Below are 25,903 nucleotides of genomic sequence, written 5' to 3' on the forward strand. Positions count from 1 at the left end.
CATTGTTGAAGAACATTTTGTCCATGGTCTTCAGAGTCTTTGGCATCAGACTGTTTGGGTTTGGGAAAGGTTGATGCCTTTCTAGCACTGAGACCTGGGAGAATCTTCTGCTAACTTTGTTTTGTTCAAACAGAAGGATCTCCACAAAACCATATTTAGCTCAAGTCTTACAGCCAATTGGATATAAGGTTCATAACATCACATTAAGTCTGATTTGTTGAATTGGTACAGAGGTAAGTCACAAGCCGTGGTTTATAGCCAAGGGAGAGAGATAAATTTGTAAGACAGGCTAAGGCTAAGCTAGACAAACCACATTCTTGTTTAGTGTAATGCGATATTTAGCCAATTAAATATGTTGTTAAGAATTCTATTATTGTTTAATAAAGCTGTGTAGAGATCCAGTGGTAGATGCACATATTTGATTGATTGATGGGCCAATTGATTTAATTGATTGATGGGCAAATTGTGTTTTATACATTGATAAATAATTCAATGGAATAACATTTAATTCCATAATCTTTACAGTATATGTTAAAAAATCAGCCCTCCTATTCTTTTGGGGTGATGGGATGCTTTTCCATATTAATGTTCTCTAGAGCAGGGGCCTTTAACCGTGGCAACTTTAAACCTGGAGGACTTCAACTCCCAGAATTGAAATCCTCCAGGCTTAAAGTTGCCAAGGTTGGAGACCCCTGCTCTAGAACAATGTTTGTTTGTTTGTTTGTTTGTTTTCAGATAAAGGAAGCGGCGGCAGCTGCTGCCACCTTGGTGCCACCTGCAGGTTCCGTGCACTTCTCCCAGGACAGTCTGCCCCCTGTCTGTGCAGGGCGGCCTTGCAGGCCCACGATTCCAGCAGGTGGGCCACCTGGGTTCTCCTCCAGGGCAGCATTTGGTGCACAGAAGCTGACAGGGTGCCTGCAGGGGTTGGTCAAAAATGCCATGCCCTCTGCCAGTGCAACTGGTGCACATAACAAGCAAGTGGGGTGTGGGGCTGCCATCTCAGCTTTTTAGATCACAGCCTAAGGGGAGGCCTGGAAAGGATGATTGAGCAGCTATAACAATGAATGGTTATTCCCAGATATGTTGGGTTTGCTTACAAATCAAGACTGTTCCATGGCAATGATTTTTAACCCAATCATATTCCCACCACCTTCCCCAATTATTTGGTCTCTGAGGACTACAGGGGCTGCCATAAACCAGTGACACCCTGAGAGATTGCACTGGCCAAAGTTCAGCCTTCAGCCTCCTCCTTGTTTTCTTTTGCACTGAGAGTGGTGGTGGTTTGGAGCGGGGTGGTCAAAGATGCATGTAAAGAGTCATGTGCTGGTTTTAATGGCAGATACTGTTCTGAAAAGGCTGTTTTGGTGCTGAATTTAGGCTCCTCCGTTTGGGAAGTGCCCCAGAGCAGAGTTACCTGTGGGCCAGGGGTGGGATTCAAATATTTTTACCACCGGTTCGGTGGGCGTGGCTTGGTGGGCATGCTTTTCGCACGTCCACACACTTTGCGTGCACATGCACATCAAACATGCACTTAGGGCAGGCGCAGAGACGTTTGCACAGGCGCAGAGGCATTCTAACTTGCCTCCTGCAAGCCTGGACGATCCCGGTGGCTTCAGCAGCTGCCACGTGGCACTCTTCTGTGCTGCGCAAAGCAGCTGTGCTTCAAATTTGGAGGATAAAGGTGAATCTGGGAGCCCAGGCGGCAGGGGTGGGATTCTACCAGTTTGCACCTATTCGCTAGAACAGGTTGTTAACATTCTAAGCAGTTTGGAGAGCCGGTTGTTAGAAGATTTTACTGGCCTAATCCTGTAAGGAAGGCAGGAAGGAAACATTCTGGTGTTGCTTACAGAAACTGCCTCTCCATTAACCCTTATTACGTTCTTGGCAGGACTAGACTTCCTGTCTCAGGAACCTCTCTGGAGTTTTTTTCCCCTCCTTTGCTGGTACTTTGCTTGTGTGGAATGACCATTCAAAGTTACAGTGGCACTGAAAAAAGTGACTTATGACCCTTTTTCACACTTATGACTATTGCAGCATCCCCACAGTCATGAGAGGCCAGGCGAGGAGATGCATGCCTCAATGTAATGTTGAGTTGGCCATGCCCAGCCAATAACATGACCACCAAGCCACACCCACCAACTAAGCCACGCCCACAGAACCAGTTGTTAAAAAATTTGAATCCCACCCCTGCCAGGTGGGCAGGTGGGCCCAACAGCAGAGTGGCGGAGAGAATCGGTTTGGTCTCTGCTGCTCATCACTGCTACCGCTTGGCAAAACCCGGCTGAACTGGTAGAATACCACCACTGGCATGGGCATCAAGGCCCCACTCTCCGGGGAGAGCTCCCATCGGCTGGGCCTCCTTTGGCTCCCAGGGGAAGCTGCCTTCCCCTCTTGCCCAGGAAAGGGCCTCCCTGAGGATGGAGTATGTGGCCCCTCCTCCTCACTGGGCGGTTGTGTGTTTCTTCTTGCAGTTCCCAGCCCCACAGCCTCGCCCTGAAGCATCCGGCTCCCTAGTGCCGCCATGTCCAGGCCAACCTGCGCTGTGGAGCTGGTTCGCCTGGTGCCCAAGAAGCCGCGCCATCATCTGCATGCCTCCCTTTCCTGCTCAGCCGGCGTGGAAGAGTTGCCCAATGTCCCCAGCTACCACAGCTCTGCTCCTCCCTCCCACATCCCCGTCCTCGTCCCTAGGAAACCGAAGGCTGGCCTGAGCAACCCCAGTTTTCGGAAGGAAGAAGCTTCCCGCTTGGGCATCGGGGGTAACGTAGCACCTGCCAAGATTTTAGTGCTTGCGGCTTTCCTGGCTGATCTTCCTGCACTTTGGGGTTTAGTTCCAAATAGGGCGTTATTTCCAGAGGGAGCAACATACGTCGCCTCCAAAACGTAGGAGAAACACACACAATTTGGGGGTCAGGCATTCATGAAAGGTGATACAGGAATGAGAAGGGATTAATCCATCCCTCAGGACTCCTGAAAGTGGAGAGTGGGTAATGGGAAAGACTGGTGAGAAATGGAATGGAAAATAGAATAGAATGGAATAGAAGAGAAGAAAAGGGAAGGGAAGGGAAGGGAATGGAATGGAATGGAATGGAATAGAATAGAATAGAATAGAATTAGGAATAGAATAGGAATAGAATAGAATAAGGAACAGAACAGAATAGAATTAGGAATAGAATAGAATAGAATAGAATAGAATAGAATAGAATAGAATAGGAATAGGAATAGGAATAGGAATAGGAATAGGAATAGGAATAGAGATTGGAATGGAATGGAATGGAATAGAAATTAGAATAGATTAAGGAATAGAATAGAATTAGGAATAGAATAGAATAGAATAGGGAATAGAACAGAATAGAATAGGAATAGAATAGAGAAAGGAGTGGAATGGAATAGAAAATATAATGGAATAGAATAAGGAATAGAATAGAATAGAATAGGAATAGGAATGGAATAGAATAGAATAGAATAGAATAGAATAGAATAGAATAGAAAATAGAATAGAATAAGGAATAGAATAGAATAAGGAATAGAACAGAATAGAATAGGAATAGAATAGAGAAAGGCTGTTCATTGGTTAAGTGTCCTTACTTAACTTTATTTAGAAGTTTCTCCTAAATAAAATAAACCAACCTAAACATTGCATCAATTTCAGAAAGGGACTCCAACCCTGGATTAAATCTATTCAGATGTTATTTGCCTTTAATAGTCATTTTACCATTATCTGGAAATAAAATATTTTCAGGCCACCAAGGGGGTTCGCAAAATGTGGTTAAAAGCCCTCGAAATGGTGGCCAAGACAACTAATGAAACTAATAAGAAAGAACTTCAATAAGAATTTGTGATACTAGTATAACAACTAACAGTAATAAGTTAGCAACACTGAATCATAAATACATGGCCAAAGATTCTAGAGATGCATCTTCTAATGGCATGTGGGATATCTTGCTTATGACAATAATAGCAACATCTGATTTCACTACGTTTCTTAACCCAACTCTTTCCGTTTTCTGGCTGCCATAGATGTTGAGTTACATAGGTATTTTATAAAAATTCGGTTGCCTTCAAAAGATGACTTGAATTTTCTTCAGAAAATAATCTAGAAACAAGGGCAACAACTAAACTGAGCAAAGCTGCCAGAGATTTTTGATTGTAACTTACAGCCATGTTTTTGAGCATTTTGGAATTTGTTTGGGGTCAAGAACCTATATAGTCATAACTCACTTTTCTTTCTTGCCCAAGGCCAACCAACAGGCAAATACCCGACGGTGAAGTTTCCAAAGGTGGATTCTGGCTCTTCCAGGCTGCCAATACCCGCCTCTCAAGTGCAGCCATCAGCCCCCAAGAGCTTGCACACCCTCGCTGTGCCACCTACGCCAAAGGCTCCCAAGAGGTATGAAGCCCGTGTCTATACAGAGTTTGGTGTTTTGTTGGAGCCTGGATCTCAGCCTGAATTACACTTCTGTAACCAGAAGTGCTCTAGTTCTACCACCCCACCAGAACCTCACTGGATTGTATAAGTCATCAACTCCTGTCAGGAGTTTCTGGAACTAATTCAGCAAATTCAGGGACTAGAATTTCCTTGGAACTAGCAGATCCCAGCTAAAGTTGGCAGAACTTCCTGGATCCTTGCCATGGTAAAGCTTGATAATGTCAGGCTTCCAACTGAGACTCAGCAGACAGGAGTCTCCAGATAATTAACCCTCAATTCTGCTGTAGATGAGACTAGCAGAAATGTTTCAGACATGACAACAGACCAGAATGCAGCGTTATACTCAACCCCTGATTGTCCACTGCATTGCGGACTCACAAAGTGCTGATTTATCCCTAATTTACCAGGTACTTAGGAGCTGAGGGCACAGCAGCACCAGGAAACAACTGCCAAAGACTTAATAGCCAGCCATCAACTTCTGTGTGTGTGTGTGTGTGTGTGTGTGTGTGTGTGTGTGTGTGTGTGTCTGTGTCTGTGTGTGTGTGTGTGTGTGTGTGTGTGTGTGTGTGAGAGAGAGAGAGAGAGAGAGAGAGAGCAGTTCCCTGAAGATGGGCTCCAGCATGAGTCTGAAAGCTTGCAAGAACAAACTGGTCCCAGTGACTGACTTAAATTGGGTCCTGCACCTTGTCTCTAAAATCAACTATACCCCGCCCCCCCGCCAAGTTTCCTTTCTTCTTTCTGCATAGCTGGGTTGTTGATGTGTTTTTTTCATTACTTCACCAGATCTCAATGTTAGTTGGTTAATGCAATTAATGGATAGGAACAGCAGTCTGAAAGAGTAATTGAGAGGACCTTTCTCCAGCTGGCCTATCAAAGCACCATTTATTGGGTGGTTATTTTAATCTTATTCCTTTGAATACGCAGACACTATATAGCAATGACTGTACTGTGCTGATGCTTTGTTTTTCCAAATTCCTTCCCTACCTCAGGAGGAAATCCCCTTCCCCAGAAGTAAATGTGGAAGAGCTGATCCTGTCCCCAGTCCATGCCTGGCCAGACCAGTCCAGTCCACAGGAAGAGCTCACCAGGTATAACCCCAAAGCATCCCACCTCGGCAGACTGGAGAATTCTCCCAGGTCATTGCTGCAAGATTTGACTGAGACTGCGTGAATGGCCCGTCACAATGGCCCACGCAGGAACGGACTGGGAGTTGGGTCAGACTTCAACCTTTTGCCAGGACAGCATCCCACTCTCATAGCCAAGGTGGCCTGACAGAGGAAACAGAAAAACCGAAGCCTATTTAATTATGGAGAAAAATAATGTTTTTGAAAAAAAGAAAATCTACAAAATCTAGAATGCCTTGGTACACTCTGATACTGCACAAACCATACTTCTGTACTGCCTATGGGAAAGTATGCAGAAATCTCAGAAAAATATCTCCTTGAAGGCCCGAAACCCTCCATCATAGAGAAGGATGTTGCTATGCAATGATGGAAACAGAAAACTAAAGGCTGCTGTAGATAGTTCACCTCTTGGTACATTGCATGGAGTCCCTCCTGGATGCAAAATGTCCAACCACATGTTGGCCTAGATAGTTTCCAGGAAAGGGAGCCTAGTTTGCAGAGAAGTGCATGGACTAACCGGGGTAAATCTGCATTTTCGTCAGTGGTGGGATTCAAAAAGTTTCACCACCCGTTCAGTGGGCGTGGCTTGGTGGGCACGCTTTGTGCGCGTGCACACATTTTTGTGTGCACACATTTTTGTGTGCACGTGCACACCAAACATGCACTTTGTGCAGGCACAGAGGCATTCCAACTCACCTCTTGCAAGCCTGAGCTCTCCCGGCCGCTTCAGCAGCTGCTGCGTGGCACTCTTCTGTGCCGCGCAAAGCAGCTGAGCTTCAGAAGCAGGGGATAAAGGTGAGTCTGGGAGCCCAGGTGGGCCCAACAGGAGACCGGCAGAGAGAAGCGGTTCGGTCTCCGCTGCTCATCGCCGCCACCAGCTCGTCAGAACCAGGCTGAACCGGTTGCATACCACCACTGATTTTTGTGGTGCGTGAGGCCCCTAACTGGCCAGGCCCTTCAGGTGGAGCCAGTGCTGCCCAAGGCATAACTACTACTCTGGACTAATCTTTCCTACCTTACAGAAAGTCTTGCAGAAAGCCCAACCTGACCAAAACTGACGGAAGGTGTCAGAGGTCAATATTCTGGGGCCCATCCAGGGATGACCAGAGGATGGGAAGACTGGGTGTAGCCTGACCCACTTTTATTTTTGTCGCTTGATAAGTGTCGCCTTCTCTCACTGCTGCTCAGTCAAAGGCATCCATGGGGCAGTTCTGAGGGGCCAACTGATGAATGAACGGTTGTGCCTCAAAAGGAGGCAGTGCACCAGGTAAAACACACACGCGCGCACACACACACACACACACACACACGGACTAGAGATTGCTTCAACTGGGTAGAACCTCCTAGCTTTGCAGGTGCAGCAGCCGATTCAAAGTCCAGGTGACCTGTAAAATTGCTTCCCTCCCCTCTGCCCGCCAAGGCCAGAGGGGGCAGCTTTACCAGGAGAAATCACCCCCTTGCCCCATTTCTCCTACCAGCCGGTCAGGGAAGGGTCTCGCAATGCACGCAACCAGAAACAATATTTTGGTTCCTTTTCTAGACAGCCCTTTTAACCTGCCCAGATTTCTGTGGGCCAAAAAGGGACCAGCTGCTCTCTGATCCACTGAATAAATCTTGAGGGCAGAGCAGAGGTGGGATTCAGCCAGTTCTGACCAGTTCTGGAGAGCCGGTAGCGGAAATTTTGTGTAGTTCGGAGAACTGGTAAGTATCACCTCTGACTGGCCCCACCAACCCCACCTCTTCTCTGCCTTGCAAGTCCCAGCTGATTGGCTGGGTCTTCTTTTGTTGCCCTGCATAGGAGAAAGGAGCTGGAAAGTAGGTTAGTGGGGTGGGGAGGGAAGGGGGGTTTTATAGTCTCCTTCCCCTGGAGTGGGGTGGGAATGGAGACTTTGCAGTATATCTTTCCCTTGTCGCGCCCACCAAGCCTCGCCCACAGAACTGGTAGTAAAAAAAAAAATGAATCCCACCACCGGAGTAGAGAATGAGTAGAGTCCCTGGGAAGGCAGGACCTGATTCCCGCTCTTGGTTGCTCCACAGCTCACCCAGGCGGGGCAGCTCAGCCGCCAGCCAGAGTAGTGCCATCATCAACGAACGGCTGCAGGAGCTGGTGCGGCTCTTCAAGGACCGAACCGAGAAAGTCAAGGAGAAGCTGACGGACCCCGATGCCTCCTCTGACGATGAGACCCCCACAGCCTGTGAGTGAATCTGGGCAGCAAGGGCCGGGGTCTCGTGTCCCGAGGGGTCGGTGAGAGAGCCTCGGCCTCCCAGCTGGGGTTTGCAGGGGGAATGTTCAGCTCACAGGCCTTAGCATGTTGACATGCAAGACCAAGGGTCTCCAACCTTGGCAACTTTAAGACCTGTGGACTTCAACTCCTAGAATTCCTAAGCCAGCTTTGCTGGCAGAGGAATTCTGGGAGTTGAAGTCCACAAGTCTTAAAGTTGCCAAGGTTGGAGACCCCTGTTAACTAGACCATTATTTTATGCTGTGATATGGGATGCATGATCCCAGCAGCCAGGCTGCCTCCTTCCCTCTCAGACCTTCTGGGTCTGAATCTTCCTTCCAGATAACAGATAATCAGAGTTGGAAGGGACCTTATAGGTCATCTAGTCCAACCCCCTGCCCAAGCAGGAGACCCTACACCATTTCTGACAAACGGCAGTCCAATCTTCAAGGGGGAGACAATCATTTTACATTCTGTTTGTTGTTGTTTTTAAGGGGAGATAATATTATTTTAGTAATGAAGCAAACGTGTTTCAGAACACCTTCAGCGTCCTTGAGATTCCACCACCCCTGAACTCTTACGCACAAGATATTCCAGCCCTAACCAGGGAAAAACGCAACCCTGGTGGATTTGGGGGGTTGCCAATTAGGATTTGGAGCCGGGGGGAAGCTGCAATGTGGGTTGTCCATTCTTACTTGAGAGAATGTTTCTGAACTTTTTCTCCATTTGTCCCCAAATAATGGGCGAAACATTTTGTTCTGATTTCGTCAATTTGATTTATTCTCTCAGCTCCTTCCAAAGAGAAAAAACCCTCAGAGGAGAAAGGCGAAGAAGCCGAGGAAGAAGGAGAGGCGCCTTTCCACGAAATCCTTTGCTGCAAGTTTAAGTATCGCCCCTTCCTCTGCCACACGAGGAAAGTCCAGTTCCCCAGCAGTATTGACCCTTCGTCCAGTAAGTGTGACAGGGAGGGCTTTGGACTGAAAAGGCAGCTGCATCCCAAGAGAGAAGGGAAGGGTGAGCAGGAGGGGCTTTGCGGAGGGAATGGCGGGAGAAAGAGTGGCAGAACCTGGAAAAGAGAAATCAGTCTGGAATCTCTACGTAGCCACCTAGAGACCAAGTCTCCTTGAGTCCCATCAGCCTGTATCTAGGACCAAAGTAGGGCTAACCACTAGTTGAGTAGATTCCTGTGCACGGGCGTGAGCAATAAACCAGTTGAATTGGAAACTTCATGGTCGTTCCTGCCTGTGAGGAATGCAGACCTGCGGGAAATCCCCAGGAAATTTGACGGTCCACCCAAGCCTACATTAGCTAATCCTTATCCCTTGAAATGCCAAATAATTTGTATGGACTCTCAAATACAGCAAGGCACTTCAAGCCTTTCACAAGTGACATTTTCAATTATTGCAACTACAATCCAAAAAGTGGAAAAGAGATATTCATAACCCACAATAGTATTCTTGTAGCGTAGGTTAAATAAATGAAGCTGCAAACTGATTGCAGACAACCATCCGTAAGCCTCTCTTGAGCTCCAAACACACTTCCCAGAAGGAAGTTGGAAGCAAATGACAGGGATTGTTGAGGGCTCCTCCGGAGAGCTGCACCGTTCAGTAAGGCGTTTGACAAAATAGAAGGACAAATTTGGGATAGAGAGTATCACCACCAGGTGAGGTGACATCAATTAATCACAATTGGCTGACTAATTGAATTGTAAACTACCCAAAATTATTGACTGAGGTGGGCGGCCATAGAAAGTGACCAAATAAATAAGTAAATTACACTCAACATGTAGTTCAGAGGTGGGATTCAGCAGGTTCTGATCAGTTCTGGAGAACCGGTAGCGGAAATGTTGAGTAGTTTGGAGAACCAGCAAATCCCGCCTCTGACTGGCCCCGCCCCCATTTCTTCTCTGCCTCCCATTGGGTTCCAGCTGATCGGCTGGCTCTCCTTTGGTTGCCCTACAGAGGAGAACGGAGCTGGAAAGCAGGTCAGTGGGGTGGGGAGGGAAGGGGGATTTTACAGTATCCTTCCCCTGCCACTCCCACAAAGCCACGCCCACAGAACCAGTAGTAAAAAAAATTGAATATCACCACTGATGTCGTTCTTAATGGAACTACATCTACATGGAAGGAAGCGTGCACGGGATACTCCAAGGTTTTTCTTCGGTTCAGTACTCTTCAAAATCTTCATAAATTATCTAGATCAGGGGATAGAAGGGGAACTCGTCAAATTTGCAGATGACATCAAGTGTGAGCTGGGAATAGTAACCCTTTAGACCACAGAGCCAAGATTCAGAAGGATTTTGATAGACTTCAATATTGGGCCCTATCCCCCCCCCCCACAAAAAATGCAGTTCATTGGTGAGAAAAGTCAGTCCTGCACTTAGGCAGGATGTACCAAATGCAGGGGTATAGACTAGGCAGTCCCTAGCTCAAAAGTGGTGACTGTGAGACGGATCTAGGAGTCCTAGTGGGCCACCATATGAGCCAGGAACTTGATGCAGCTGCCAAAAAACCCAATGCAGTCCCGGATTGCATCAACAGAGAGATGGCATCAAGACAGCAAGAAGTGATTGTACCGCTTTGTACTAGTGACTGCAGCATAACTAGGGATACTGTGTACTGCATGCAAATCGTATCTGGTCCCCGTGATAGATAAATGATGCTGAGATGCTAGGAAGTGTGCAGAGGAGACCAACAAGCCTCATAAGGGGTCTGGAGGTTAAATCGTATCATGAATGGTTGAGGGAGCTAGGTATATCTAGCCCACCGAAGAGAAGGATTGGGGAGGGGGGTGTATGATAACTGTCTTCCATACTTGAGGGGCAGTCACAGAGAGGAGGGGGTTGACTTATTCTCTGAAGCATCAGAGGTCAGGACAAAACGTATTGAATGGAAGCTTGTTAAGGAGAGATCCGACCTAGAAGTAAGGAGAAATGTTCCGAGAGCGAGAACAATGGATCAATGGAAGGGCTTGCCTCTGGCATTGTGGCTGCTCCATCACTGGAGATTTTCCAGAATAGGCTGGACAGTCACTTGTCTGAGATGGTATAGGTTCTCCTGCCTTGAGCAGGGACTTGGACTAGAAGGCCTCTGAGGTTCCTTCTGGTCCTCTGATTTTATCTTGGGTTCCATACTGGACCATCTCCATCTTGATCACTTTCTGAAGCTGAGAAAGATGCCCGGGACAGGTTCCTGCTGAACTGACTTTGAGAGGACTAGTTCCACCTCCTAGTCTACTTGCTTCACAGGCTGGGTGGCCCACTGGATGATCCTCTGATCTGCCCTCTTGCTCCGTGGGCAAGCAGAGGGCCTGGCCAGCTCTCCCACTGAGGAGTTTGGAAGGGGGATTTGAGGGAAGCTCCACAAGGGTTCTCCTGAGCATCTCCTGGGCTTCCCTCCTCTTCCAGATCTGATGTACGTGTTGTGGCTCTTACTTGTGGTCCTGGCGTGGAACTGGAACTGTTGGCTGATTCCGGTCCGCTGGGCTTTCCCGTATCAATCGCCTGAGAATGTCTATTACTGGATGGCTATGGACTACCTCTGTGATTTCATCTACCTGCTCGACATTGCCATCTTTCAAGTCCGCCTGCAGTTTGTCCATCAAGGAGATGTTATTGTAAGTGGCACACAGAGAGCCTAGCCATGTTGTCGTGCCCCTGTTGGAATCTGATTCTGAGAGGGAAGTTGAGTAGCTGACGGGGAGTGGGAATGTGGCTCCGGTGGCTGTGGAATAAACTGGGTAAGGGCGCAGTTCGGCTGGGCATTCAGAGGAAGACCCAGGGCCATCCCTTCTTCATCCTAGAGCATGCAGGGTGGAACGGAGAAGGGAACAACACGAGTAACGTGGTTTATGGGGGAGGAAAAGGCCCTGATCCCCTTCATTAGCCACAGCTGGGAAAACTGTTTAAAAAGGCAAACTATGCACAGCAAAGTTGCTAGAAGCAAAGTGTGCATTATCTCTGGCGTCCTCATTATCATTTGGAAGTCTGCAACTCCTAATCCTACCCTGTCTCGTTAATTGCTACAGCATGGTTTGTGTTGGTTTTTATTTATAATCTATATTTACTTTGGGTTCGGACTGAATTTATTCTCTTTAAAGACTGTTCTTGGGAGAGTTTTTCCTCCAACCGATGATAACTGGACATTGGGGGCCAAGTTGGAGGTATTAAAGGGACTTTTACCTACTTTTGTGACTGTTGCTTTTGTGCCATGCCCCTTTGAGTCATCACACATGTCTGGGTTCTGACTCTTGGTTTGAGAGCTTGATACCTGAACCAGTTATGCCCTTCATCCATAAATAAGCAGATCAGGGCTGCAAAAACATCAGTGATCCCTAAGCCTTTCCAAGGATGCAGCCGGGACATTTATCTTAGGTGTATAACATAAGGCAGGTAACCTCCCCAAGGGCAAACTATCTGCAAGACTGAAGAAGCTTCACAAAAGCAGCAATTCCTGTGCCTCAGATTTTGACGCTGGGCCTGTTTCCATGCCAGGCCAAGACCCGTCAATTCTGCTGGCTGTGCCTCAGTTTCCCTTCTGAGTTTCGGATGGTACCCTTTTGCATTCTCTTACTTTTTCTAGACTGATAAGAGAGCCATGAGGAAGAATTACCTGAAGTCCCGTCGCTTTAAGGTTTGTAGCGTTTTGTTTAATTTATTCCTAATTAAAATGACCACCAAATCATCTGAATGAAACAGCGTTCTCCATCATATGATCCTTAAATAATATTCTGGACACTGAATTATTTGTCATGGTAATTATCTGCTTGGGTGGCTATTGTAACAATGGCATAGAAAGTAACATTTAACATCTTTCTCATTATATGGAGTAAAATTATATATAATATACACACATAATTTGGGAACACCAGGTCACTGATACCTTTTGAGTGATGGGGAGATGGGTGAGCCTATCTTTTTCAAAATTAGATTCTGTTAATTGCTCTCTTTGTTTGGAAAAAGGTAAAATTTTATTAATTGCACTTGAAAAGTTTACTCAAAAATATTTATGTTATTATGCATATTTCCTCACACACACACACACACACACACACACACACACACACACACACATATATATGGATCTTTGGTTGTTCGGGTTTTCTCCCGCGTAAGATTCGAAGTATCTAGGCAACGTTTCGATGAAGTCTCATTCATCATCTTCAGGCTTCTGTCTCCGGCTCTGTGCTTCTCAGAGTAATGTGAGATTGCAGCTGCTTCCTCCTTTTAACTGCCAGTGGGGGTGGGACTTGATTGGGTGGGGGCTTGGCTGTGTTCTGATTGGGTGGGGGTGTGTTCTCATTGGTAGGGGGTTTGGCTGTGTTCTGATTGGTTGGGGGGTTAGCCGTGTTCTGATTGGTTGGAGGCGTGTTCTGTTCAGGTGGGGGCTTGGTTGTGCTCAGGTTAGTCTTAGTTGCTGGGGGATTTGAGCTGGTGAGTTGTGATCTTGCTCAAATCCACAATATATTTGTTTGCCATTTTCTTTAACCTTTACAAATGACTGACCCGGGTGGAATGCCTCCGTTAGTGGGATTCCAGAGAGCCAAGAGCTTCCTGCCTCCTTTCTCTTTCAGATGGATGCCCTCAGCCTCCTCCCCCTGGATTTCCTCTACTTCAAGGTTGGCGTGCATCCTCTCCTGCGCTTGCCTCGCTGCCTAAAGGTGAATCCTCCTCCATCCTGATTCCGCATCTTTAGGGAAGGGATCCCAAGGGATCGGTCCCTCTCCATGGTCCCCCCAAAAACTTCATCCATCGCTTCCTCGGGGAATATTTTTCCTTTTCTTCTTTTCTTTCCTTTCCTTCTTTCCTTTCCTTTACTCCCCTTTCCTTTCTTTCTTTCCTTCCCTTTCCTCTCCTCTACTTTCCTTTTCTTTTCTTTTCTTTTCTTTTTTTTTCTTTTCTTTTCTTTTCTTTCTTTCTTTCCTTTCCTTCCATTTCCTTTCCTCTCCTCTACGTTCCTTCTTTCCTTTCCTTTCCTTTCCTCCCTTTCCTTTCTTTCCTTTCCTCTCCTCTACTTTCCTTCTTTTCTTTCCTTCTTTTCTTTTCTCCCTTTCCTATCCTTTCATTTCCTTTCTTTCTTTCCTTTTCTTTCCTTTCCTCCCTTTCCTTTCCTCTCCTCCCTTTCCTTTCCTTTCCTCTCCTTTCCTTTCCTCCCCTTCCTTTCTTTCCTCCCTTTCCTTTCCTCTCCTTTCCTTTCTTTCCTTTCCTCTCCTCTACTTTCCTTCTTTTCTTTCCTTCTTTTCTTTTCTCCCTTTCCTATCCTTTCATTTCCTTTCTTTCTTTCCTTTTCTTTCCTTTCCTCCCTTTCCTTTCCTCTCCTCCCTTTCCTTTCCTTTCCTCTCCTTTCCTTTCCTCCCCTTCCTTTCTTTCCTCCCTTTCCTTTCCTCTCCTTTCCTTTCTTTCTTTCCTTTCCTCCCATTTCCTTTCCTCTCCTCTGCTTTCCTTCTTTCCTTTCCTTTCCTTTCCTTTCCTTTCCTTTCCTTTCCTTTCCTCCCTTTCCTCTACTTTCCTTCTTTTCTTTTCTTTCCTCACTTTCCTTTCCTTTCCTCCCTTTCCTTTCCTTTCCTTTCCTTTCCTTTCCTCCCTTTCCTTTCCTTTCCTTTCCTTTCCTTTCCTTTCCTCTCCTCTCCTCTCCTTCTTTCCTTTCCTTTCCTTTCCTTTCCTTTCCTTTCCTTTCCTTTCCTTTCCTTTCCTTTCCTTTCCTTTCCTTTCCTTTCCTCTCCTCTCCTCTCTCCTCTCCTTCTTTCCTTTCCTTTCCTTTCCTTTCCTTTCCTTTCCTTTCCTTTCCTTTCCTTTCCTTTCCTTTCCTTTCCTTTCCTCTCCTCTCCTCTCCTCTCCTCTCCTCTCCTCTCCTCTCCTTCTTTCCTTTCCTTTCCTTACCTGCAGGCAGACTCTTCTCTGGAGCTCACTGGGACTTCTATTTCTTTTTCACAGTATCTGGCCTTCTTTGAGTTTAACAACCGTCTTGAAGCTATTTTGAGCCAGGCCTATGTTTACAGGTGAGGTTCTGTCTTTCTGGGCAGGGTGCAGTTCAGCAGCTTCTGCAGGCCCGTCTCTCGCGTGTCTGACTGACATGCAACCTTTCTAAAGGAAATAGCAACAACAACAAATGATCTTGTAGAATCAAAATGTACCTCCACTTTGTTTCCAATTTTGCAAACCTCACGGCAGCCAAAGCGCAGAGATTTCTCTTTTTAAAGTCCAGCATTCTTATTAACATATTATGGCATACTGGGGTTAACTGGACCTACAGCAGAACTCCCCAGACAGAACTAATAAGGCCGTTTGTGCAGGGCCACCTCTAGAAACAGCCTGGGAAGCTCGGCTGTCACGGAGGCCGGGAGAGCTGCTGGGAGGCGGACGTGCTGATCCATAAATGATTGTACCGCCTGTGACCTGCTTGAGCATGAACTCCAGACCGGTTTTAAAGCCTGAATGCGTATGCAGGCCTGTCTGAGCCTCCCTGGCCCTCAGCCTCTGCCTCGGAGGCCTTCTCCTTGCTGTGCGGTGGGATGCACTGACTGAAAAGGTTGCGCAAGGGGAAACAAAAGAAGGAGCTCACTGGCTTTCCTGCACCCCTTTCTGAGCAGTACCGCCATTGGTGGCATTCTACCGATTCTGCCGAGCTGGTAGCGCCAATAAGCAGCGGAGATCGAAGCGGTTCTCTCCACCGCTGTGCTTTTGGGGGCCCCTGCCCACCCAGGTTCCCAGGCTCACCTTTATCCTCTGCTTTTGAAGCGCAGCTGCTTTGCGCGGCACAGAAGAGTGCCGCGCGGCAGCTGCTGAAGCAACCGGGAGAATGCAGGCTTGCAGGAGGCAAGTCGGAAAGCCTCTGCGCCTGTGCAAAGTGCACGTTTGGCCCGTGTGCACGTAAATCCCCCAAGCCATGCCCACAGACTTGGGGGTAAAAATGTTTGAAACGCACCACTCATAACCCCCTGTGAGTGACTGTATGCACAATAACTATGGAAGGAAAGGGTCACGACCTGCCACTCTGGGGGTGGGTGGGGAGGAACCCCCTCAGCCCAGCAAGAGGAAAAAGACCCTGAACCCTCAGAAGCAACTTCCAGACTCAAAACAGCCCCCCTCCCCCCCCAGATTTGTCTGCGGAGCAAAGTCAAGAAAGTCAAGATGGCAGCTGTGATAGGCAGTGGAGCAGCGCCTGTGTTTTGTGCGTGCGCATGTTGCACAATTTACATAGCAGCCAGGCAGAGCTTTGAATGCATTGACCTGGGGGGGGGGTGGAGGTGGGGGTGCATCTTGGCCCTTTGCAGACAATCTCACCATCCTGGCTGGCTGAGAAGAGCTGGGCTGTTCCCCTCCACCCATTTAGTATTTTGGTATTTATTTGATTTGTCAATCGCTTACAGGTATAAGAATAAACATAGTTTTGAATACCTGGGATCGACACTTACAAGAAAAATAAAAAGAAACAATAGGACAGGGACGGTCGGCACGCTTGGTGCACTTATGCCCTCCTTACGCATTCCTGATTCCTAGGGCTCCCTCCGAGGTCCCTGCTTCTTGCATTCCCACTGGGAGCAACGCAGAGCAAGCAATGCCTTCCTGGGCGGGTGGGGGGCGGGTGGGGGGGGAGGACGGGGAAGCAGCAGCGTTAGCAGCAGCAGAGGAGCAGGGCACAGGCGGGCAGGCAGTCTCGGGTTCTGCAGGGACTTTAGCAGCCCATCCCGAGCAGGGTTATTGTTTTGGCAGAGTCGTAAGGATCACAGCCTACCTGCTCTTCAGCCTGCACCTGAACTCCTGCTTGTACTACTGGGCCTCCTCCTTCCAGGGGATCGGCTCCACCCCCTGGGTCTACGACGGCAGAGGAAACAGGTAGGCACCAGGGGCAGCCAAGTGGCTGTCTCTGCAGAAGGGGCAAGGAGGAAGACGTGCACAACCTCTGTGTATCTCCTGTGTTTCATCTTTGGCAGTTACGTCCGCTGCTATTACTGGGCTGTCAAGACCCTCATCACCATTGGAGGGCTGCCGGAGCCCCACAGCCTCTTCGAGATCATTTTTCAGCTTCTCAATTACTTCACAGGCGTCTTTGCTTTCTCAGTGATGATCGGCCAGGTGAGCTGTCACTTCACACCTTCTCTGGCTTACGAAAAATTGCTGCACGTTTCTTGTCTTATTTGCTGCTGCACACCATGTTTTTTATGGAAGTGCCAATTTCCATTGTTGGGTGTTGTGAGTTGAGTTGGACCTCATTTTTTGACAATTTTTATGGCAGATGTTCAGCGCGTCAGTGTGGGTGTTGAGCAAATCCATATTCTCCAGTGAGGTATTTTCTTTTTGCCAGAAATTGGCAAAACTGGTTGCAAATTGCAATTGCATGTCTGCAGGAGCCAACAAACGGTCATAAATGCAGAGAATTGTCAGGTGCCTCAATTGCAATCCCCTGCTCGCTCTGTGTGTGTGTGTGTGTGTGTGTGTGTGTGTGTGTGTGATGTGTATGTGTGTGATGCAGCAGTCTTAAGTACAAGTCATAAATCAAAAAAATTTTTTGAGGCCATTATAACTTTGAACTCCCATTAAATGAAGAGTGGTCCTTCAGATATTGTGTCCCAGCCTAACAAAAACAAGCCAGATTCTCAGCCTGTCAGGTTTAGCTTTTCAGGTGTGACTAATGGATTCCACCTCAGCATTGGAGGCCTTTTGGACATCGGAATCACCTGCCGCAACCCAGGGAACTCCATCAGGTGAGTTGTGACTGTTGGCACCGTGGAATAATGTCCTTCCGTTTGCTCTTGTCTTTAACTCCTACGCAGATGAGGGATGTTGTTGGTGCTGCCACAGCAGGACAATCGTACTATCGCAGCTGCATGGACAATACCGTAAAATATATGGCTTTGTACAGAATTCCCCGTTCAGTTCAGAACAGAATCAAAACTTGGTATGAATATACTTGGCATTCCCAAGGCATGCTGGGTAAGTACTTTCAGAGACCAAAGGATTTCTTTAGTCTTTCTCTGTTGGGCAATTACAATTATTGGTGGTTACAAGTGGAGGTATACAGTCAAGATGGCGGCTGTCATGGCAACCCCGTCTTCTATGTGCCTCATAATGTTGCTGCCATCTTGCCTTTTGGATCCTCCCTGGCAAGCCCTCCTTGCTGCAGGCCAGATTTAGCATGAAATGCATTTGAACCTCAATTCTGCACATTTAAGCAAAGCCTGGGAGCGGGAACGGGAGGGGAAGCAGCCTCCCCAGCTGGCGTGCCCAACCGGCTTCCCAGCTGCTCCAACGGTCAGCTGGAGGAAGGGAGCCCCTGCTGGGGGAGGGCAGAGAGGGTCTCCCACCCATCAGCGGACCCGAAGGGGTGAGAATCGTGTCCTGAGAACCTGCACTCCCCGATCCCGGTTTTTGAAAAACACACCCCCCGCCTGTTCTGGAGATGCTTCTTCCTCTGTATGGTTAGAGCCACCAGTGTCACAAGATCTTGAGGAAGCTGCGTAGCTTAGAAAAGTGATTGGCCCTCTTTTCCAGCTACAGGGTGGGGGTGGGGGTGTCAGTTCACTGCAGTGATTCTTGCGATCCCTGGCAGGATCCCTGTAATGGGATGCCACCCTCCGTAGTGGCACAGAAGTTCCAGCAATGCAGCATTCTAGTCCATTTTCTAATTTGTGCCATTGAGACAAACAGCCGGGCCCTTGTCTTTAATATTCACACGCTCAGAGCCCAAAGGATCCTCTGAGAATTTGTTCCTCATTTCCATTTGTCATCTATGAAAGAGTCGCTGTTGCTGTTTGCTGAGAAGAGTCACAGAGACCCTTTGGGGCACAGCTGAAAACATTTTATTTGCGAAAGCTGGGGAAAAATACTTCCTGTGCCTCCTGGCATTCACTTTTTTAATCTTGTTTTGTGTGTTGGGGTGTGTGTGCAATGGCTCGGTGGTTAAAGATGCTGAGCTTGTCAGCTGGAAAACCGACAGCCTGGGTTTGAGACCTGAGAGCCATGTAAAGGGGTGAGCTCCCGTTACTAGCCCCAGCTCCTGCACATCAAGCAGCTTGAAAGCCTGCAAATGCGAATAGAGTAACAGGTACCATGGGAAAGTAACAGGGTATCGTGCCCCTTTGGTGTATAGCAGAGATCTCCAAACTTGGCAACTATACGAGTGGAAGTCCACAAGTTTTAAAGTTGCCAAGTTTGGAGACCTCTGGCTATAGTCGTGCTGGCTACATGACCATGGCCATTGTCTTTGGCCAGTGCTGGCTCTTTGACTAAGAAACAGAAATGAGTATCAGTTCTTCAGGGGGTGAAAATATTATTTAAAATAATAATTCAAGGCAGTAACACAAGATGGCTTAGAGGCAGGCCTTGCTTGGCCTCCCCTGCTCCCTAAACTGAGGGAGCATTTTGAGCAGGGGGGGTGGGAGGGGGGAGAGGATATCCAGCCCTTATCTCCCTCTATCCAGTCGGGACTGTAATCTCGTTCTCTGCCCATCACCTGGGAATTGGCTGAACTCACACCCCAGCCCATGGCTGACCTCCTCCCAGGGCGGGGTCTTCTGGAGGCCAAAAGACCCACCAACCCTGGAGAAGCTTCTGATCACGGGAGCAAATCCAAGGCTGCTCAGGAGGGGGAGTCCAGGGGTGGGGCTCATTAGGGGAGTCCAGGGGTGGGGCTCTCTTCCATTGCCCCAGGAGGAGCAATGGAAGCTTGCCCCAGAAGACAAGCTGTTCTCTCCCTCACTGCAGATGAATCAGAGCTGCTCACGCAGCTGCCCGAAAAGATGAAGCTGGACATTGCCATCGATGTAAACTACAGGATTGTGAGCAAAGTGCCGCTCTTCCAGGTACTGCCGGCCGACCTGAGGCTCCTCTTCCTTACCTGGCCAGAAGAGCAGAGAGTCCAAGCCTTCTTTCCTTCCTTTGGGGCAGGGCTGTGATCGGCAAATGATTTTTGACATGCTGAAGAGGCTGCGATCCGTGGTGTACTTACCTAACGACTACGTGTGCAAAAAGGTAACCAGTGAGCAATGCTGCAGCACAATTACTGTCGCGCTGGTAAGGGAGGTTCCAGGCATAGAGAGGATGTTCACAGGCTCCCCGTGTGATGCTGTTTTGGGCTGATGCTACCGAAGCCGATACAAAGAGAGCTTTCCGGGGTGTTTGCTTTTGACTCGTGGGAATGCCAGTGGAACTAGACCTGCTTGGTTGTGGTAGCCAAATCCACTTGGCCATCATCACAGCCGTTGCATGATTCCTAATTATTAGATGCCAGGGAAAGCATCATTCAAGCCAGTAACTGAAATAATGGCAAAGCGGAAGCAGCAGAGCTAAAAAACATACACACAGGTTCTGGAGGAAGAGCTTGGTTTCTTTAAAAGGGAATTCGTTTTTTCCTTTTCCTCTGAAAATCAGAAGTCGCGAATGAAAATAGGACAAAAAACATCCAATGGTGGATTATCTGCAAATATACAAATATCGGGTATTATTCATTTTCCTGGTCATTGTTTGCCAGTTAGTTGCTGATCCTAAATTCACAAGAACGAAGAGATTGCAAATTAGCTCCTTTCCTGTCTAAAACTTGGTGCCAGACAATATTCAACCCAAAAATTCCTCTCGGACCAGTTAGGATGACCTCTCCAGGGCCCACATTGGGAAGGATGGGAGCTCAGCCCTTTCCCTTTAAGACAGTACCATCTCTTTAAGCCTCTTTAAGCCTTAAGTTGCTCTGATAACACCTCCCTTATTAAAACCTCTACCCCGTCCCACAGAAATACTGCCTTTTCACTTTGCAACTGTAGATAGAACTTTCTAGGATGCACAAGTTGTAATTTCAAGGCAATTCGGCTCAAAGTCACCTTGAATCACGAGATGAGTGAGAACAGCAAGCAAAGGTAGCACCAATAGTCATAGCTTCCTGCAATCCCAAAACAATTGGAGCATTACTTGAACACCACTAGAATAGAATAGAATAAAATAGCATAGCATAGCACACAAAGAATTTGTCTTGGTGCAAATGCTCTCAGTATACATAAAAGAAAAGATAACATTCATTAAGAATCAAGAATCATAACGTACAACATTTAATGATAGTCATAGGGTACAACCAACAATCAAATCAAACCAGGAAACAGTCCTTATAAATCATAAGGATATAAGTGACAAAATTACAGTCACAAGTGGGAGGGGATGGGTGATAAGGAGTGATGAGAAGAGTAACAGTAATAGTAGTGTAGACTTTGTAATAGTTGAACAGTGTTGAGGGAATTATTTGTTTAGCAGAGTGATGGCGTTCGGGAAAAACTGCCCTTGTGTCTAGTTGTCCTGGTGTGCAGGGCTCTGTAGTGTCGTTTTGAGGGAAGGAGTTTAAACAGTTTATGTCCGGGAATGTGAGGGGTCTGTAAATATTTTCGCAGCCCTCTTTTTTGACTTGTGCAGTATACAGGTCCTCGATGGAAGGCAGGTGCGTAGTAATTGTTTTTTCTGCAGTCCTAATTATCCTGTGAAGTCTGTGTCTGTCTTGTTGGGTTATTCACCGTTAATTGCAAAAGGCGGCTTTACTTAGAACAGCTTACATCCTGCAATGCTATCTATAACACCAGCAAACATCCACATCTGCCTATCCCAGGTCTTTGGGGAGGACAGGATAGAGGGATAGAAATGCCAAATCCAGTCTGAACATCTGACTGACTGTGCAAAGAACAATAATAATAAGTGTGAGATTTTTAAAAGAAAAAGTTGTCCTAATTATTCCTCCCTTTGAATCCCTCTTGAGGGGAACCTTAACGAAGTCCAGGCCACTAACCCTCAACTCTGAAGAACAACAGGAGCCACGGGGCCAGAACTGCTCAGATCCATTTTCCTTCTGATTTCTCCTTAGGGGGAGATCGGCCGTGAGATGTACATCATTCAGGTGGGACAAGTCCAAGTGATTGGGGGACCAGACGGGAAAACCGTGCTTGTGACACTGAAAGCCGGCTCTGTGTTTGGAGAAATAAGGTCAGGCCAACTTCACGAGGGGCTCCTTTTCACTCCTCCGCTGCATTTCTTTTCCGCCTTTCCTCTGAGGCTCCTCGGGGCATTTCACAGCAACAAGCCTGTGAGGTGACGGGTCCAGCGGTGGGAGGGAGGGCAGCCATCCTCTGAATCTCCCCTTCCACTTCCAGCATCTAAGCCAGGGCAGGGGGGGTTCGACTGGTTCGGGCGAACCGGGTGTTAAATTTGCCTCTGGCTCGCTGAGCCGGTATTTCATCCTCCTGCTCAGGTTACCTTGAGGCTGCCTGGGCACTGCAGCCTGGCCCAGTGGTTTTGTACTATCGCATTGAAGAAATGCTTGGATTACTGGATTTTACATTTGTTTAGTTGTTACTGGCTGTCTTGGAAGATAACGGGGGAGGCAGGTAGAATGAAGCTGCTGCCCCTTTCTGCAGAATAGGAGAAATTGGCTGCTGAATTTGTATTTTTGCCGTTTCTATTAGTTTACTGGCTGTGGGAGGTGGAAATCGACGTACTGCTAATGTGGTGGCACACGGATTTACTAACCTTTTCATTCTGGATAAGAAGGATTTGAATGAAATTCTGGTGCACTACCCGGAGTCCCAAAAACTGCTGCGGAAGAAAGCGAGGTGAGATGTGGGATGATCGAGGGTTTATTTTAATTGATTAATTGATCGAATAAAATGATTTTAATTGATAATTGAGTTTGCTCTCCCTTCTACGGCATGTCAATCAGTCCAATTCTGAGAGGCTCATGCCAGCTGATGTGCAATGGGGGCCTTGTTTGCTGTTGGTGGTGAACTATGCCCTCTCCTGCCTGGCCTGATCTGGTCTGGCTTTGGGTGGCCTGATCTCTTCCTCCCCTTCCCTCCCGTCCTCCCCTCTGGGTTGGGTTGAGTTTGTCCCTGGAAATCTGTCACGAGAACGCCCTTGTCTTCCTGGGCGTCACTTCCTTGCTGTGCCCGTCACCGTTCGGATAATAGGCATTCGGCCCTCCAGGTTTGATTTTGTCCCCCGCATGCCCCCCATGAACTAAGACAAATTTGGGGACGGGGGTCTCTACTGGTCAGGGAAAGGACTAACAGATGAAGACGGGGAAGGGATTCAGTATATGAATGTCAGTGAAGGAGTCACATTTAAGAAATTGACAGCGCTACCAGAGGCTACAATTCACTTCTGATGCTGCTTAAATTGTTTTCTTCAATTATCCGTGTCTTTGACACCTTGGATGATTTCCCCTATTTTATGGAAACGACAGGTAGGCTGCTGCTCTTGAATGGCACGATTCCACGGACTCCCACAGCTTTTATATGAGGTTTAACTGTACAGCTCTTTGCCTGGAGAGGTTTAAGTGGGAAACCGATATTTCTTCTGTTTGCAATCTTCCTATTTTCTCACTGCAGACACTGCACATTGCTTTTCATTAATTAAAGAATTAATTAAATGTGCCAAATTTCTTACTATTCAAAGTGATTTTGGTGACTCACATGGGGCACTAATCATCCGGAAGGGCCTCCCATTTGTCACGTTAAAACAGAGGTCTCCAAATTTGGCAACTTTAAGACTTGTGGACTTCAACTCGGGTGGGATTCTACAGGTTCGCGCCTATTTGGTAGAACCGGTTGTTAACATTCTAAGCAGTTCGGAGAACCGGTTGTTAGAAGAAATTACTGGGATAATCCTGTAAGGAAGGCAGGAAGGAAGCATTCTGGTGTTGATTACCGAAACTGCCTCTCTATTATCCCTTTTTACATTCTTGGCAGGACTAGACTTCCTGTCTCTGGAACTTCTCTGGAGTTTTTTTCTCCTCCTTTGCTGGTCCTTTGCTTGTGTGGAGTGACCATTCAAAGTTACAATGGCACTGAAAAAAGCAACTTATGGCCGTTTTTCACACTTACAACTGTTGTAGCATCCTCACAGTCATGAGAGGCCAGGCAAGGAGATGTGTGCCTCGATGTGAATGATGTTGAGTTGGCCACACCCAGCCAATAACGTGACCAAGCCACGCCCATCCAGTCACATGACCACCAAGCCACACCCACCAACTAAGCCACACCCCCAGAACCAGTTGTTAAAAAATTTGAATCCCACCTCTGCTTCAACTCCAGAATTCTTCAGCCAGCATAGCTGTTTTGGAGAGCTCTCTTTTAAAAGGAAACCCCAAAGAAGCACAAACATGACTTTTAGAAGAGGGGTCTCTGAAGGAAGATCATGGAAGGGCCATGATATTCACTCCCTCGTTCTGTTGCATTCACACAAGCAGTTTATTCTCACAGACCTGGCTGATTTCCAATTCCGTGCTTTTGTTCCGTTCCAGGCGAATGCTGAAGAACAACGCCAAGCCCAAAGAGGAGAAGGGGCTGACCATCATCCCTCACAAGGCTGGGACCCCCAGGCTCTTCCAGGCTGCCCTGGCGGCTGCAGGGAGAATGGGGGGCAAGGACAGACTGGCTCAACTCCGCTGGAAACTGAAGGAGCTGAAGGCAATGCAGGTGTGTTCGAAACCCTCCAGGCGACCTGGAGAGAGGGAAGCGGTGTGGAATATATTTGCCCAGGAAGGCCAGGTGGGCTGGGCTGGAGCCAGGTAGCCTTCTTCACCTTTGACTTGGTCCACTAATGGATCTAATAATTGCTACAACTTCTAAATCATGGCTTGTGGCTCAGCAAGCCAAGCATTTATAAACCATGGCTCAAGCATTATACGAACCCAGAAAATTGCCGCCTCTACGGTAAACCCCTGGGAAACACCAGGATGGCTGACGGCATTCTAGAAGACATCAGAGCTGAACCCTGAATGGGTAGTTTCATGAGTGAGATGAGAAGGAGGTTCCCACCATTCGGAGGTGGTGGGCACATATGTATATTGGGAGAGCATGTCAGGTGCTTTCACAAAACAGGGAGCCAAGGGGGTGAAATATCTCTACCTTCACGCCCACGGACATCGCTCTGGGGCCCCCTCTGGAGGAATGGGCTCTAGTTCCCCGTTTTAAGGCGAGCATCTTTTCCCTAACAAGGCCCCTCATACGATTCCCAATCTGATCTACTTTTCTTTCAGGCTGCCAGTTCCACCTCGCCTGGCCCCAAGTCGTCAGCTAGCCATGTTTCACCAGCTGGTTCCCCCAAACCCAACAATTGCGGAGCTGAGATGAAGATCCCCAGGAGTCCTGCCCATCCTGTTCGGATTTCCATCAGTGCGATCCCTACTGGGGATGAAGAGGTTCTCTCGGTGGAAGTCCTGGAAAAAGAGGAACCTAAATAGAAGAACCCGATGAGCCTCCATTGCTGGTCCCATTTGCATGGATTGCCCAGCCATTCAAAATAATCTCTAATATTGTGCTATTAAGTACAAAGTGGGCTGAGATGGAGACTTGGCGATTAGAGACCCCTATAATTTTTTACACTTTATTTAGAGAACCAGTTTGGTGTCATGGTTGAGGCACCAGGCTAGAAACCAGGGGATTGTGAGTTCTAGTCTCCCTTTAGGCACAAAGCCAGCTGGGTGACCCTGGGCCAGTCACTCTCTCAAGCCCTCGGAAGAAGATAATGACAAACCACTCCTGAAAAACCTTGCCAAGAAAACTGCAGGGACTTGTCCAGGTAGGTTGTGAGAATTTGACATGACTGAATGGAGGGGAGGGGAACTTTTTTTACACACTGGGCTATTTAACTACCTTTAGAAGAATTTCAGCAAAAATCCAAGAGAAATTAACAAATGAAATCTCTGTTAAGCAATATTGGCTTTTTACAGGTTCTAAACCTACATAAATATATTTGATTTGCTTAAAACTCCCTTCTGTTGTGTGGTCTTTTAATGTAGTGCACAGCACAAAAATGCAAAGAAAAAAGTGTGAGTTAGAAAGAGTTTTGAAAACAGCGGGACTTCCGGTTTGAAGGGCTTCGGCGACAGACAGAAATCCACGATCGTGTGCGGTTTCTGTCTGGGCTCACCGCTGGAGCGCCCCGAGCCAGCTGGTTTCGGGGCTAAGCCACCCCGTAGAGGTGGTGAAGAGGGGGGAGACCACCAGCAGGGTCGAGGAGAGCTGCATCTCTCCTCCTCAGCTGGCCATTACTCCCTTTCCCGAAGGCGGTTGCAGCGGTGGTCAGAAATGGCCACCACAAAGAAGAACTCGACCAGAAAAGAACATGCAGGAGGAAGATAAGAAGTGAAAGTTTTGGCAGACCA

At 47.7% G+C, this 25,903-nt stretch overlaps 1 protein-coding gene across 3 annotated transcripts; it reads left to right on the forward strand.

Annotated features, from left to right (window-relative positions):
- The first annotated feature begins 60 nt into the window (after positions 1-60).
- On the forward strand, positions 61-25,506 carry CNGB1 (cyclic nucleotide gated channel subunit beta 1). 3 transcript variants are annotated; one of them, XM_087940366.1, is made up of 20 exons: positions 61-233; positions 736-856; positions 2,472-2,756; positions 4,237-4,387; positions 5,416-5,514; positions 7,588-7,745; positions 8,562-8,723; positions 11,179-11,387; positions 12,353-12,403; positions 13,344-13,430; positions 14,704-14,768; positions 16,483-16,605; positions 16,704-16,845; positions 17,544-17,703; positions 19,474-19,571; positions 19,657-19,740; positions 21,605-21,828; positions 22,203-22,349; positions 24,038-24,212; positions 24,776-25,506. In XM_087940366.1, exons 3-20 carry the CDS (start codon positions 2,522-2,524, stop codon positions 24,977-24,979), a joined length of 2,574 nt encoding a protein of 857 aa, XP_087796492.1. In that variant the 5' UTR covers positions 61-233; positions 736-856; positions 2,472-2,521; the 3' UTR covers positions 24,980-25,506. The 3 variants fall into 3 exon arrangements, with proteins under 3 accessions (XP_087796492.1, XP_026570188.1, XP_087796491.1); XM_026714403.2 differs by having other exon boundaries at positions 61-856; positions 21,605-21,723; XM_087940365.1 differs by lacking the exon at positions 2,472-2,756 and having other exon boundaries at positions 61-856.
- Positions 25,507-25,903: the final 397 nt, after the last annotated feature.

The sequence above is a fragment of the Pseudonaja textilis genome, chromosome 11 (assembly GCF_049901715.1).
Source record: "Pseudonaja textilis isolate UNSWEBS1 chromosome 11, rPseTex1.2, whole genome shotgun sequence".
NCBI lineage: Eukaryota > Metazoa > Chordata > Lepidosauria > Squamata > Elapidae > Pseudonaja > Pseudonaja textilis.

Coding starts and splice junctions, on each gene's coding strand:
- CNGB1 (XM_087940365.1), top strand. CDS start 529: ATGTTAAAAAATCAGCCCTCCTATTCTTTTGGGGTGATGGGATGCTTT. Junction 12,404..13,343: donor TGAAGTCCCGTCGCTTTAAG/GTTTGTAGCGTT, acceptor TTTCTCTTTCAG/ATGGATGCCCTCAGCCTCCT. Junction 16,846..17,543: donor TCTCAGTGATGATCGGCCAG/GTGAGCTGTCAC, acceptor ACTCCTACGCAG/ATGAGGGATGTTGTTGGTGC.